This window comes from Phocoena sinus, chromosome 2, assembly GCF_008692025.1.
Source record: "Phocoena sinus isolate mPhoSin1 chromosome 2, mPhoSin1.pri, whole genome shotgun sequence".
In the NCBI taxonomy this organism is placed as follows: Eukaryota; Metazoa; Chordata; class Mammalia; order Artiodactyla; family Phocoenidae; genus Phocoena; species Phocoena sinus.
The window spans coordinates 72,458,678-72,474,251 of NC_045764.1; the positions used below are offsets into that span (position 1 = coordinate 72,458,678).

General features: G+C 40.0%; 1 protein-coding gene across 3 annotated transcripts in view; it reads right to left on the reverse strand.

The window, feature by feature from the left end:
* Window positions 1-15,574, reverse strand: part of TLN2 (talin 2) — a 440,641-nt gene that overhangs the window by 151,502 nt on the left and 273,565 nt on the right. For all 3 annotated transcript variants that reach the window (XM_032622981.1, XM_032622982.1, XM_032622983.1), the window contains 3 exons: window positions 8,114-8,269; window positions 2,222-2,323; window positions 1,404-1,480 (listed from right to left, as the gene is read on the reverse strand). In XM_032622981.1, the coding sequence (XP_032478872.1) occupies window positions 1,404-1,480; window positions 2,222-2,323; window positions 8,114-8,269 (335 nt within the window). The remainder of the gene's footprint in view (window positions 1-1,403; window positions 1,481-2,221; window positions 2,324-8,113; window positions 8,270-15,574) is intronic.

Consider the following 15,574-nt stretch of genomic DNA (forward strand, 5'->3'; position numbering starts at 1 on the left):
TCCCAGCACGCGGGGCTCAGACACTTACTGAACTGCTCCTAGGAGAAGTTCAAGCACAGCAGAATCCTAGGAAGTGAACAGCTCACCCTACTAGGAAGTGCTAGGTTACTAATGTCCATCTAATGGCCATTAATAATTTCAAGAAATTAAGGTCTTTTGCCAGAGGGTAGCAAGTAGTACTTGAAATGCACCACATCAAATTTGGTTCCAACTTGCGTACAAATAAGGGACAAATGGAAAAGCACCTTCAAGGGGATTATGATGCAAACTGTGAGAAAGTGTACAGAGCAGCAACATCAGAGAAACAATTCCTATTACTAGACAACTTCAACGTGGTGGAATATGCTCAAACTCTCTGGCAGTGCACTATAGGAGACATCAGAACACCTGAATCTGAGTCCTGGCTCTGCCACATGCATGCATCTCAACTAACCTCTAAGAGCTTTGGTTTCCTCATCTATGAACTGGGGATGATAAAATCTAGCCTACCTCTTCCACAAGGGGATGCTGCTGAGATCAAGTGAGACAGCAAGATGGACACACACAACAAAGTACAGGCAAGAAAAGTTATTACTGCAATGCTCTATTTAACATCAAGGGAGTAGCTGAATAGGTTTTGGTCAACAAGTCTCACTTATTAGATGTTACTTAATTTTAATAAATCTCAGTTTCCTCATTTATAAAATGGAGCTAAATTGAGATTATTCTGAATTTAAAATGATGATAATAGTAAACATTTATTATGTACCAGGGATTGTTTTATGTGCTTTATTAGTAACTCAATCATTAAATTCAAACTTATGAGGTAGTATGATCAATCATTATTCTCATTTTATAGATGAGATGAAAGAGACAGAGAAAATTCATAATGTCCCCAAGGCCACACAGTAGAAAACAGACCCCAGATTTGAACCCAGTAACTCTGGCTCCAGGGTCCATGTTCTTTTCTTGTTCCTCTGCTGCCTCATGACATATGTATCAAGCGTGGCAGGTAAAAGCATCCCATAAACAAAAACTCCTCTACTGGCTAGGCCCCTAGCCCAAAGGTACAGAATTAAACTCAGTCTCCAGGCTCTGATGATAATGATGCAGTTTATGAGATTTAAATCAGAAATTCAGAACAGGACTCATGAAGGCTCACTGTGTCTAAAGGTGGAATTACGCATTACATCTTGTTCAGTGTCTCCCTGAAGTCCCCAGCCACCGCCGCCCCAACAAGACACCCTCAACACTGATGACAATGGTCTGGGGACCACACTTCGAGAAGCAAGACTCATCTATCTCATCCACTATCACCTCCTCCACGTGAGGGACTTCAGGGCAACAGCCCCAGAGCTGGCACAAGGAAACCTGCCCTGTATCCAGGGAGAAGCCAGTTCTCCAGTGCTCTTAACAATACTTACTTTTTGGGGGAAACGGACTCTTCTAACATAGTTGACTCCTCATCGCCCTCTAGTCCAAATCTATCTTTACTTTGTTTCTGAGGTAAAACAAGACAAAAACGAAAGTCAGCAGGTCTTGACACAAGACCCTTTTAAGAGGCCTTTTAAAATGAGCCACACAAGCAGATCTGTTAAGGTTTACCCCAAATTCCTTGTATTGGATAATTAATAAGTGATGGGTGAAACAAAGCAAGAGTAATGAAAAAGAAATATATTATTTAATACAGAGAGATATATAATGACTTCTGTGTAACATTACTGCACAATTTTATACACTTAAAATCAAGACATAGATATGAATATTCCAGTAGAACTTGGCTATTTTTGTGGGCTGTATCTTGAAGCCCTAGGAAAGGTATACCACTATGGCATATAACTCCCCATTAAAATAGGTTAAAAAAGAGAGAGAGAGAGAAGAAAGAAAAGGAATATCTTCAGACCCTAAAGCCAGTTTCTATAGAGGCCGGAAAGCATAACAATTACGTAGAGAGGAAGACGCTGAGGGGTTAGCCAGGCTCATTCATTAGCTAAATGATGCACTATTGCTCATGACTTGGCAGTCAATGACACAAATATGAGCTGCAGCAAAATCAGAAATCTCCTAGGATATGAGGTTAAAGACTTCACACTTAAGCAATCTTAATGTTAAAGCTTCAATCAGTGAATCAAGTACTTTCCATGAGGTGTCTGCTTGCTTGTTTGTTTTTCAGGGAGCTTCATCACCTAACCTGAGTCTTTTAATAAAGAAGTGTTGTCCAATTTGCATCAGTATGAAATACCTTTTTGAGGATGATGTCAATGTAGCCTGCAATCAGCTGGGATATTTGCTCTCCCTCAGTGGTCTGTACTGAATAGTAGCTTTCCTGATACTCCCCAAAATCCTGGGGGGACAAAACCCACATTAGAAGAAATACAGCACATCAGCAGTTTTAAAGGTGAGGGGGTCCAGTTTTGGAACAGGTTCTGGCATGGGTTCACTTTTTCTTGCTTGCCCCCTCTAAATACAACTGAACACCCTAAAATTTATTCAACAAGCAATGGTAAAGGGCTCTGAAAGCTGGAAAGGTAGACTGCCTGGTGACCTCAGGACCTGAAGAACCACAGTCTGAAGAGTTCTTGAATTTTGTTTTAGATCCCATACCCCCAAGACTGGGTGCTGGAGAGGGCTGAAACTTGGAACGTCCAACAGTAAGTTCCCAAAAGCCTGTTCTCTTTGCCCAAGGGACCAGGAGAGGGGAAGCCCAACAGAGACCTAGCTGGGAGCCTCAAGCAGCTCCACAACCTAGGTTGTTGCTCACCAGCACCTGCAAAGCAGTGAAAGTCTGGCCATCCCAGGACCTGCTCCACAACCCAGGCAGGCGGGTGATCTGGTCACTTTGCAGCAGTGGCCACAGTGAAGCCCTGTGTCTCCCTCCCCTCCACTCAGTGGCATAAGTAGATTCACACTCAGTAGCTTCTACCTCCCCTAAAAAAGGTCAGCCAGCAATAGCAGGTGGCCCAAGGAAGTACCTTCTTCCCCCACACCCCGAGCACCAAGAGGCTTTGAGCAGGAACCCCAGCAGAGTCAGAAGTACAAAGCAATCCAGAATAGCATTGCAAGGGCTCAGAAAATAAACTGCCATTGCAACTCAAGTCCACAAAGACTTGAACACTAGAACACTACACACTAAACCTACAGCCAGAACACTACACACTAAACCTAAACAAGTTGACTGTCTGCTACAACAGAAGATATAAATAATATCAAGAGTCTCCTATTATCATAATCAAAACATCTAGGATATAATTGAAAATCACAATTCATTTCAAGAACCAGGATAACTACGACGTAAAAAAAGATAATCAGGGCTTCCCTGGTGGCGCAGTGGTTGAGAGTCCGCCTGCTGATGCAGGGGACACAGGTTCGTGCCCCGGTCTGAGAAGATCCCACATGCTGTGGAGCAGCTAGGCCCGTGAGCCATGGCCACTGAGCCTGCGCGTCCGGAGCCTGTGCTCCGCAATGGGAGAGGCCCGCATACCGCAAAAAAAAAAAAAAAAAAAAAGATAATCAACTGATGTCAATATTGAAATGAAGCAGATGTTGGAATTATGTGATAAGGAATTTTTGATTTTGAATAATAAAAAATGTTTCAACACCCAATTACAAATTCTCCCAAAACAAATGAAAACAATAGAAAGATTCAATGAAGAAACCCAAGTCATAAAAAGGAACCAAATTGAAATTTTAGAATTAAAAAATGCCATAACCAAAGTAAAATGCACAGGATATAAACAGTAGTATGGAAATGACAAAGAAAAGAATAAACTTGAAAACAGATCAACAGAATTTAGTCAAGCGAAACAACAGAAAACAGACAAAATACAACAGAGCTTCAGGGATCTGTGGAACAATTTAAAAAAAGACCTAATGGGAGTTCCCTGGTGGCCTAATGGTTAGGATTCCGGGCTTTCACTGCCACAGCCAGGGTTCAATTCCTGGCTAGGGAACTGAGATCACACAAGCCGTGTGGCATGGCAGGAAAAAAAAAAAAAAAAAAAAAAAAAAAAAAAATATATATATATATATATATATATATATGAAAAGACCTAACGTCCATATCATCAGAAATATGGAAGGAGAGTAGAGTGTGGTATCCAAAAAAAAAAAAAAAGTATTAAAAGAAATAATGGCTGAAAACGTCTCTGAATTAGTGAAAGACATAAACCTACAAATTCAAGAAGCTAAGCAAACCTCAAAATAGAATCAACCTCAGAAACCCACCCCATGAACTTTTGAAAACTAGAGAAAAGAAAAACTTAAAAACATGCATAGAAAAGCAACATATTACCTACAAAGGAATACCAATCTGATGACAGAAAATTTCTATTCTGAAACCACAGAGGCCAGAAAGAAGTAGAATGACACTTCTCAAGTGCTAAAAGAAAAGAACTGTGGATCTCAAATCCTGTAACTGGCAAAATTAACCTTCATGAATGAAGGGGATATAACATTCTCAGATGAAGGAAAACTAAGAATTTGTTGCTAGCAGACCTACCTTTAAAGAATGGCTAAAGAAAGCTCTCCAAACATAAGGAAAATGAAAACAAAAGAAGACAGGGAACTTGAAAGAGAAAGAACAATGAGATGGATAAAAACAGAAGTAAATGTAATAGACTATCCTTTCACCTCATGAGTTTTCTTCCATTTTATTTTATGGTTGAAGCAAAAGCTGTATAACACCATCTCATGTAGTGGTCAATGTATACAGAAGAAATATTTAAACAATTATACTCAAAAAGTGTAGAGTGTAAACAGACCTAAATGGAAGTAAAGTTTTTATATTTTATTTGAAGTGGTGAAACATTGATGCTAGTAGGTGGTAATTAATCTCATACATACATGATAGTATCTAGAATAATTACTAAGAGCACTATGCAAAGAAATATGCTCAAAAAGATTATAAATAAAAATGGAGGGGCTTCCCTGGTGGTGCAGTGGTTGAGAGTCTGCCTGCCAGTGCAGGGGATACGGGTTCAAGCCCTGGCCTGGGAGGATCCCACATGCCGCAGAGCAACTGGGCCTGTAAGCCACAACTACTGAGTCTGCACTTCTGGAGCCTGTGCTCCACAACAGGAGAGACCGCGGCAGTGAGAGGCCCACACACTGCGATGAAGAGTGGCCCCCACTTGCCAAAACTGGAGAAAGCCCTCGCACAGAAATGAAGACCCAACACAGCCAAAAATAAATAAAAAATAAATTTATAAAAGAAAACTCTGGTGAAGCCTTTAAAAAAAAAATGGAACTCTAGGGACTTCCCTGGTGGTACAGTGGTTAGGAATCCACCTGCCAATGCAGGGACACGGGTTCGAGCCCTGGCCCGGGAAGATCCCACATGCCGCGGAGCAACTAAGCCCCGTGCGTCACAACTACTAAGCCTGCGCTCTAGAGGCCATGAGCCACAACTACTGAGCTCACGTGCCACAACTACTGAACCCCACATGCCTAGAGACTGTTCTCTGCAACAAGAGAAGCCACCACAATGAGAAGACCACTCACTGCAACAAAGAGTAGCCCCCGCTCACTGCAACTAGAGAAAGCCCACGTGCAGCAATGAAGACCCAACGAAGCCAAAAATTAATTAATGAAAAAAAAATGGAACTCTAAAAAAAAATGTTCAAGTAACCCACAGGAAGGCAAGAAAAATAGAGAATAAAATAAACAAAAAAATAATAAAATGGTAGACATAATATCGAACATACTAATAATTAGCTTAAAAGATAATTGGCCTAAAGACATTAATTACAAGAGTGAATTTTAATAAAAAGCACAACCCAACTCCATGCTCTCTACATGAAATTCATTTAAAACCTAACAATATAACTAGGTTTAAAATAAAAGGGTAGAAAAATATAACATTCAAACACCTAATTTAAAAAAGCATGAGTGGGGCTTCCCTGGTGGCACAGTGGTTGAGTGTCTGCCTGCCGATGCAGGGGATACAGGTTCGTGCCCCGGTCTGGGAAGATCCCACATGCCGCGGAGCGGCTGGGCCCGTGAGCCATGGCCGCTGAGCCAGCGCGTCCAGAGCCTGTGCTCCGCAACGGGAGAGGCCACAACAGTGAGAGGCCCGCGTACCACAAACACACACAAAAAAAGCGTGAGTGGCTATACCAATGTAAGATAAAGCAAACTGCAGAGCAAAATCTTTACTATGAACAAAAGAACATAATGATAGAACAATTTCTCCATTAAGAACACAGCATAATCTTAAATGTATAGATACAGAACAGCAGAGCTTCAAAATACATGAAACAAAAACTGATAGAGATGAAAGGAGAAATAGAAAAAATCCCCAATTGCTGTTGGGAACTTCACTCTCAGGAATTGTTAGAATTACTAGACAGAAAATTAACAAGGATATGTAAGACTGAAATACCACCAACAGCTAACAGGATCTAACTAGCATTTATAGGACACTACACCCAACACTACAGCAGAATGCACATTCTTTTCAAGCACTCATGGAACATTCTCCAAGAATGATCATATCCCTGTGATATAAAACAAACCTTAAAATTCTACAAATTGAAATCATACAAAGTATGTTCCATGAACATTAAGAGAATCACAGTACATCTCATTGACCATAAGAGAAACAAACTAAAACTCAATAACAGAAAGACAACAGGAAAATCTCTAAACACTTGTCTATTAAATTAAAGCTGGGTAGGAAGGAAAGAAACTTAACAGGTTATAAGCTTTACTCCAACTTTAGTAAAAACATTGATATTTGTTCTCTCTTTCGCTTCAGGTAGTTACTGCAATTCGCAACAGTTTTTAATAACTTTTTGTTTTTAAAAAAGCAGTACTTGGGTCTAGCTTAAAAAGACCAATAGTATCAAAATGTATATAACAAAACATAGCTATGCCTGCCCTACCCATTCCCACCTTCACTTTCCATCCCCCGTGCAACTACTTTGAATCCTTTTTAGCAATTTCTTCTAGTATTTCTAAATAATATATTTATATTGATTTCTTGATTTTTCTATTTTAGAAATTATCCACAATTACCTACAATGGAAGATGAGAAGTTAGTTCACTAAGCGTGAACACCTACTTTTTAAGGGCCATGTGGATACAGCTGTTACTCACTACAGGAGGAAAGAAGGTATGTTTTCTGAAGATTCCTCCCAACTGGCAAGAGTCTATCAATCAATGATCAAATTAGATAACTAATACTCCCACTAAGGTCCCTTCCTTATACCTTTTTTCTGATGCCCTATTATAAGATCTTGCCTAGATGCAGTTATTTCAAGTGTTCACAAGAGCTGGAGAATAGTACAGTTCAGGAGTGCTGAAGAAATTCACAAATGTCAACACTTTCTGATTTCTCTTATGGCTCGATATGTGCTACAAAATAATTGCCCTACCAATTCTCACATACCAATGTGGCTGGCTACAGTTAAGGCCACATGGTATACTCTGTTAAGAGCAGATACTGAGATTGGGAGGAAGAATTCAGAGGTTTAAAGGTCTGGAACAAACATTCTCCCTACTTTCCATGCATTTCACTTTGAGCACTTTATTATCATCGTCTCATTTGATTCTGACAACTCTGTGAAACAGGTATTACTACCCCCATTTCACAGCTGAGGACATTAAGGCTCAGAGAGGAGAAGTAACTTGAGCAAGGGCACGGAGCTGGGAATGAAAGCTGATTTCGAATGTTACCCCACAGTCTATGCTATTTCCACCATACAACAATGTTCTCTTCATAGGCAGGCTGGGAAAACATAGCTTGGCAAGTTGTCACAATTCTTAGGAACTTCTAAAACAACTAAAGATGAGGAGGGAGCCTTTGTACAGGCCTCAGAGCATTATAAAGCTGCCTTTTAGGGTATACTAGGCATGGCATCAGGACCACAGAGACTGAGAATCATCCCTGACTGGCTCTTTCTAATTAAAGAACTCAGACAGACTTAGAGCACTAGAGAGGAAGAGGTGGCCAATGAGACCCAGCTCTCAGACATCTCGCTCACTTCTGGACCAGTGCCCACCCCTGCCCTCGTGGACCCCCCCCATCTGTCCCTCTCCAAGGGCAGGGAAACCCAATGGGCTTGTATTGTTTCCCTGCCCCACGATATCACCCAAGGCCATGCTGGCCCACTCACTGCCTTCAGCCAGTCCCTACCAGTGTGAAGCTCTTGGGTGAGGCTGCCCAGCGCTTGACTGTGGTGAGTGGCCACTCCTGCAGCACTTCCTTGGTCTTTTCATCCACGCGCATCACCGAGTCCTTGGTGATCCCTAGCAGGCGAGGCACCAGCTTGTTCTTGCCTTTCATCTTTTCCTGAAACAGGAGGTAACAAGAGTCAGTGCTCTTCCTCTGAATACATCTGATTTTTCCAAGTTATCAGTAATTTTGTGATGTTTTGCCTACGGTCAACCTACAACACTGTGTTTCAAAAACAGGCAGGGCTATCGGAAAACCAGAATTTTAAGACTAGATAAATGATTCCTAAATTAAAGGAATGGAAGCTAAAACAGAGCCATCAGAAGACTGGAAGGATCCACAAAGGCACACTTCCTGGAGAGAGATACTGTCCAGGAGGGCAGGTTGCTCCAAAAACAGAGATTGTGACAGAAAAAAGATATCCAGAGAAAAAGAAGTTCAAGTGAACTCCAAATACTATCACTCCCAGTAGCCACCTCAGTGAGTAACAAAAAAGGGTTAATGTGGAATTTAAATACGGTACTTTAGCTGTTTAGAATTAACTACAACTGCCAGAGTAGCATCTTCTCAATACTAAACACAGCCTTTTTTTTTTTTTAAATAATCACTGAAATATATTTCCATTTGGGTTCTTCATTTTGGTATTTTTTATGTGTATCTACTGACCCTTAAAATATTTTATGATTAGTTTTCATAAGTTTTTAAAGAAATAGTCATCATGCCTATTAAAATAATGAATCCGTACCTCACACTCATGCCACAAGAAATTCAAAAAAGGTAAATAATTTAGGAAGAACACACAGTTGGATATTTTTGTGATTTCTCAGGGGGAAATGACTTCTTAGCACAAAAGCTAAAATAAAAAAATAACTAAAGGAAAAGATTAATAGCTTTAACTATAAAATATATGGACTTTGATACATTTTTTTAAAAAAGAAAGAGAGTGGGAGAAAAAGAAAGAGACCTCACCATAAAGAAATTAAAAGGCAAATGACTGGGGAATAAATATCTACAACAAATAGTATGATAAAAGATTTCATATACTTCATATATTAAAGGTTATCATAAATCGTCAAACATAAGTGGCAAAGAACATGAACAGAAAATGTTTAAATAACTAGATAATAAGCAATAAGATAAATTTTCATGTATATGTAATCATGTTTTAAAAAACTTAATACTCAATTAAAGAAGGTATGAAGGGGGACCACTACTCGTGGGCATTTAAAATAGCAAAGGCTTTATGGAAGAAAAGCTTTAAAATTCAAAGCTTTAAAAATGTTTCTACTTTTAACCCAACTTGCTTTTCAAAACTTATTCAAAAAGAACTTATAAATGTGTATAAAGATTATGCTGCAAGAAGGATCAACTAGAGTTTATCACAGTGAAAAACTAGAAATAACCAACAAAGTTCAACCACAAGAGATATGATAAATAAATGATGGTACATCCAAATAATAGACTACAATTATTAAAAATCATATTATAGGAAAACAAGTGGATTCATAATAAAAATTCATTCACATTAAAAAATTAAAAAGTCGACTGTACAGCATGATCCTACGTGAAATAAAATTTTAAATAGAATTTTCAGAAAATTCATTACATGACAAAATGGTGCCAATGATCATCTCATACAATTTGTATTTTTTCGTGTGCTTTCCCTTTTTCGAAAAACTTAATACACATTCCTATTGTTGTCAGGAAAAAAAACAAACTTTTCAAAAAATATCTGCAGAAACCTAGCAATGCCCAAACCACTACTACCAGAGGAATACACATATAAATTAGCACAAAGTGTGCAAGTATACACGGGTGTGTGTACAAGGGGACAGGCACTTAAAACAAGCCAGGAGTGTGACAGATACTTAACAATCATTATCCATTAATTTTCAGAGCATCCCCCAAATGCTGGCGGCGGTGGCATCATCATCATGCCAGTCTTGAAATGCAGGAACCAGCAACTTGCCCACGGCAAACAGTAGTAAGTGATAAAGTCAGGATTAGAACACAGACTTCAGCAGCTCAAAGACATCTCTGACTTCAAAAAAGACTGTCTACCACAGTATACTACTTCTGATGGAAGCAATTAGAGAAAAGGCAAAAACACTCCTCCCAGCCCCTGTGGGCAGTTCATAAACCGTCAAACAGTGAAGGTCACGGCACACCTCCAGTTTCCTCCCAAGAGGAGGAGATAAAGGCATTAGGAATCTGTGTGGGTGTCTGAGGAGGGGAATATGGCACTGTAAGAACCTCTGAGTTAGGAAAAACTCAGAGAAGAGTCAGATCCTTTGTGGAGAGGCCATTTCCACCAGGGGTGATATCAGCGCAGGGTGGACCATGCCAGTACACATCACTTGGCTTCAGGAGCCATACAGATTTACGTGGAGAGGTTCCAGGCGGCTAGTTTAGTCACACAGGGCTGGTACCAGCCCAGCTGCTGGCACCAGGAAGGGGATCAGAAATAAAATATGGTTTGCAGCTGTTGCCTTCCTCCTTTCAAATCTGTACTTCCCCAGTGAGGGGCTTTGGGGTGAGGGAATACAGGATCGTGATGGATTGCCCTGACTCCTGTCGAGATGGTTCTGGCCTGGGAGAGGAAACCAGAGTGAACAAACAAACAACTTACAGCGGGCATTCCATTAGAAGGTCACGACTAGGGGGGAAGGGTATATAAGGAACTCAGAAAATACTGTCACTCAGCAACAGAGACCACCATCAAGGGACACAATTATTTCAGTGCCTACCCGCAAAATGCAGAGCAGCTGGAGAAAGTTAAAACAGCGAGGGGCTTGGCTCTGTGCTAGTGATATAAGGGGCTCCCCTGACAGAGGACCTGCCTTAGACCCTCAGTGGCAGACCTGCATGATAGAAGGTCCAGAGGCAATAAGGCTCCCCCTTCCTCTCCAAATCTCGAATCTCAGTCCACTCCACACGTCTCCTTTCCAGCCTTCCAACTACAGACACCAGCATCCTTTATCTCCAGGAGAAGCAATTAGGCTAGGCAGGATGCAGTGAAGACCCGTCTCTCTCGTGCAGATACACGCAGACTGTGGGTGTGAGTTTGCCAGCTACCTAGCAACTTCTCTCTCAAGGCAGTCCTCATCAGGTTGGTTTTGTTTTGAGGATGTGTCGAGCTCACATGACATACAGGCAGGAGAAGGTATGTATTCTACCAAGGAAAGTCAGGATCTACTAATAAGCCATGCTGCTCCTCTTTCAAGCACATCTCAACCATTACTGTGGGTTCGGTCCTGGCAGCTGGCTGTTATCAATCCTGCTCAGCCTCGGGCTCTTCTCACAGGTGTGGATATTGGCTGATTCTGACATCACCTGTGCCTTACATCAGATTCGGACTTGGGTGGAGGGATGCCAGTGGGCTAAGCGTTGGGCATGCTTTGGCTCTAAGCCCAACTTCAATGTGGCCTAAGCCTGTGATCCAGCTGTGCTCACCAGTTCTCTACTGGCTTCCTGCCAAAGTGCTGCCTTGTGTGCTTTGCTGTGTCATCAGTATGCTTTTTGCTTTTAGGAGCACGGCAGAAAGGGATGGCTGCTCCAAAGCAAAAGGGTGCTAAAGACCCTGTTCATTAGCCATTTCTCTCCCTAAAACAACTGGCAATCCATGTTGATTTAATTCATGATTCTGAGATGCTCTGAATGCCCTCTGTGATGCTTTTACAGTTGAGGGGAGAAGAGGCTCAGCTCCCAAGGTATCTAACCCTCAAGGCTCTGGCTGTGGTTGCAGGGAAGGTTAAAGGCAAGTTTATAACTCAGAAGGTTCCCACAAGGGTTTCCGGGAAAGAAACAAGATTCTTTGCAAGTCATGGGAAATGCCTTACCATTCCTTATGGGGTTCTGAAAAACTTATCAAGATAAACTGCAAAAGATTTCAATGAAAGAGGAAGACTGTAGATGTTTACAGCTCCCATTTATTGAGATCATTTGTGCAACAGTCCTTTTTTCTATATTACTTCCTTTAACCTCATAAAAAGTCAGCACTCTAGGTGAGCAAGCTGAGCTTTAGAGATGGAAGGTAAAGTAACTTATCGAAGGTCAAACTAAGTGGCAAAGCCAGAATTACAAACCCAGGTCTTTCTTTTCGAAGGATATGTTCTTAGCCACTGAGAACACTGCCACATAACAGGCTTATTAGAGACATCCTCTCTATTGGGGTCAGAAAACTATGGCAGGTACTAAATCCAGTTTTCTGCTCCCCCCAGCACCTCTTTTTTGGCCTGAGAGCTAAGAGTGAATTTTCTATTTTCAAATGGTTGAAAAAAAAAATTAAGAGTAATAATACTTCATGAAACGTGAAAATTATATGAAATTGAAATTTCACAATCCATAAATAAAGCTTTACAGAAACACACCACGCTCATTTATTTACATATTGCCTACCGATTTCAGGATACAAGCACAGAGATGAGTGGTTCGACTAGCAAAGGCTAAGATATTGACTACCTGGGCCCTTCACTAAAAAGTTTGCCAACCCCTGCTCTGTACCATGAACTTTAAAAGCTAATGAAAAGTTGGAGGACTCAGGGGCCAGGAATTAGGGAATTGTGAGGAGGGTTAAGGAGTTGGGATAACCTAGAATGTATCAAATATCCCTACATTCCAGCTACTACATTTCTTTACATACATTACCTCACTTAATCTTCATTAGAGCTCTGTAAAGAATTACCATTCCCATTTTTCACATGAAGAAACTGAGGTTTCAGAAGGTTAAGGATGTCTCTCCAAGTCACGAGTTTCTGTCATTTCTCACATAGGCAATATTGCATCAAGAATTCTAGGCCAGTCTTCCCGACTCCAACACCCAAGCACTTTCTATTATAACAATATAAAATACAGTATGAAGTATCCTTGAACCACATGGGTTTGAACCAGGTGAGTCCACTTCTTTTCAATAGCTAATACTATAGAACTACATGATCCATACGGGTTGAATCCACAAATGTGGAACCGTGAATACAGACAAACTGCAGGTACAGAGGGCCAACTGTAAGTTATACGCGGATTTTGGACCGCGCAAAGGGTCGATGCCCGCTAACCCCCACGTTGTTCAAGGGCCAACTGCATAATGCTCTGAATATTAGGACAAGATGTACACAGATACAGAGGAAAATATGATGGAAGGACCTATAAACATAGCAAACTAGTTCTCTCACAATATATACTGATCTGAAGGCCATGTGGTATGATTAAGTGTGTTTAATATCAATATTTACATTTTATAATTTATGATTTCATTGACTTATTTAATTTAGGATTTCAAATAGTCTATCCAAGTAGTGAATTAATCACTTTTAATGTACTTCTTAAATTATGCCAATGAACTTCCTTCACAATTTAATGGTATGTTCAGATTGGGGGGTCTAGAGAAATGTTACTTATGCCTTTAAAACACATACTGTCCCTTACCCAAACAATTTTGTGTGTGTATGTGCTATTCTGTGTGTGATGTCTTTTTACCATATATTCTAAATGGTTGCACTTATTTATACACACACAGGTTATTTCATGCTGCTGACATATGTGTTGTAAATTTATCTGCTCTATTCACTGAATTTAAAAATAAACCTAAAAATTAAAATGACTGTATATTGTTATAACATGTATAAGGATCTGCACACTGAAAATTACAAAATGTTGATGAAAGAAATCAAAGAGGATCTACTATCATGTTCATGGATTGAAAAACTCAACATAGTAAAGTTATCAATTCTCCCCCAATTGATCTATAAATTCAATGCAGTGCCTATCAAAATCCCAGCTAAGTTTTTTGTAGACACAGACAACCCTGTTCTAAAGTGTTCGTGGAAAGGCAAAGGACCTAAATTAGCTAAAACAATTTTGAAAAAGAAAAAAGAAGTAAAGAGAATCATTCAACTTGATGTTAACACTTACTATACAGCTAAAGTGATCAGGACAGTGTGATTATCAGTGGAAGGATGAACACAAATCAATAGAACAGAATAGAAATAGATTCATAGCAATGTATTCAAATGAATTTTGACAAGGATAAAGAAAAAATCCAGTGGAGGAAGGATAGCCCTTTCAAAAAACAGTGCTGGGGCAACTGGACATCCATAGGCCAAAAATGAACCTTGACCTAAAAACCTCACATCTTATACAAAACCTAACATCTTATACAAACTCAAGTGGGGACTTCCCTGGTGGTCCAGTAGTTAACAATCCACCTTCCAATGCAGAGGACGTGGGTGCAACCCCTGATCAAGGAACTAAGATCCCACGTGCCGCGGAGCAACTAAGCCCACACACCGCAACTACTGAGCCAGCCCCCTCTGGAGCCCAAGTGCCACAACTAGAGAGAAGCCCGCACGCCACAAGAAAGATCCCGCGTGCCGTAATTAAGATGCGATGCAGCCAAAGAAAATAAAATTAAACAAAACAAACTCAAGTGGACCATGGACCTAAATGTAAAATGTAAAACTGTAGAACATTTAGAACTAAACACAGGAGAAAATCTTCGGAGCCTAGAGTTAGACCTCTCAGACGTAACACTTAAAGCAAGATCCATAAAAGTAAAACATGATAAAACACCCATCTTCAAAATTAAGAACCTGTATTCTGTGAAAAACCTTGTCAAGAGGATAAAAAGACAAGTTACAGACTATGAGAAAATATTCACAAATCACATTTAACAAAGGACTTGGACCTAGGATATATAAAGAACTCTTAAAACTCAAGAGTAAGAAAAAAAAATCTAACTAGAAAGTTGGTCATAAAAACATGAACAGACATTTCACTGAAGAGGATATACAGATGGCAAAGAAGCACAGGAAAAGATGTTCAAAATCATTAGCCATCAGGGAAATGCAAATTAAAACCGCAATAAGATATCATAAAACATCTATCAGAAAGGCTAAAAGAAAAAAACAATGATAACACGAAATGCTGAAGAGAAAGATAAGAAACTGGATCACTCATATTTTGCTGGTAAGAATGTCAAATGGTACAGTCACTCTGGAAAACAGTCTGGCTGTTTGTTATAACGCTAAGTGTGTCCTTACCATATGGTTCAGCAATTGTACTCTTGGGCGTTTAGCCCAATGAAATGAACACTTCATTCTCACAAAAACCTATATACAAATATTTATAGCATCTTTATTCAGAATAGGCACAAACTAGAAACCCAAATGTCCTTCAGTGATAAATGGCTAAACAAACTGGTACTTGCATACTATGGAATACTATTTGGCAATAAAAAGCAATGGACTACTGACACACATTATGACTTGGAGAGATCTCAAGGGAATTCTACTAAATGAAAAAAAACCCTCAAAAATTTATGTATCATATGATTCCGTTTATGTAGTACTTTTGAAATAACAAAATTATTCAGACAGACAATAAATCAGTGGTTGCTAGGGGGTACAGAGACCAGGGGAAGGGAGT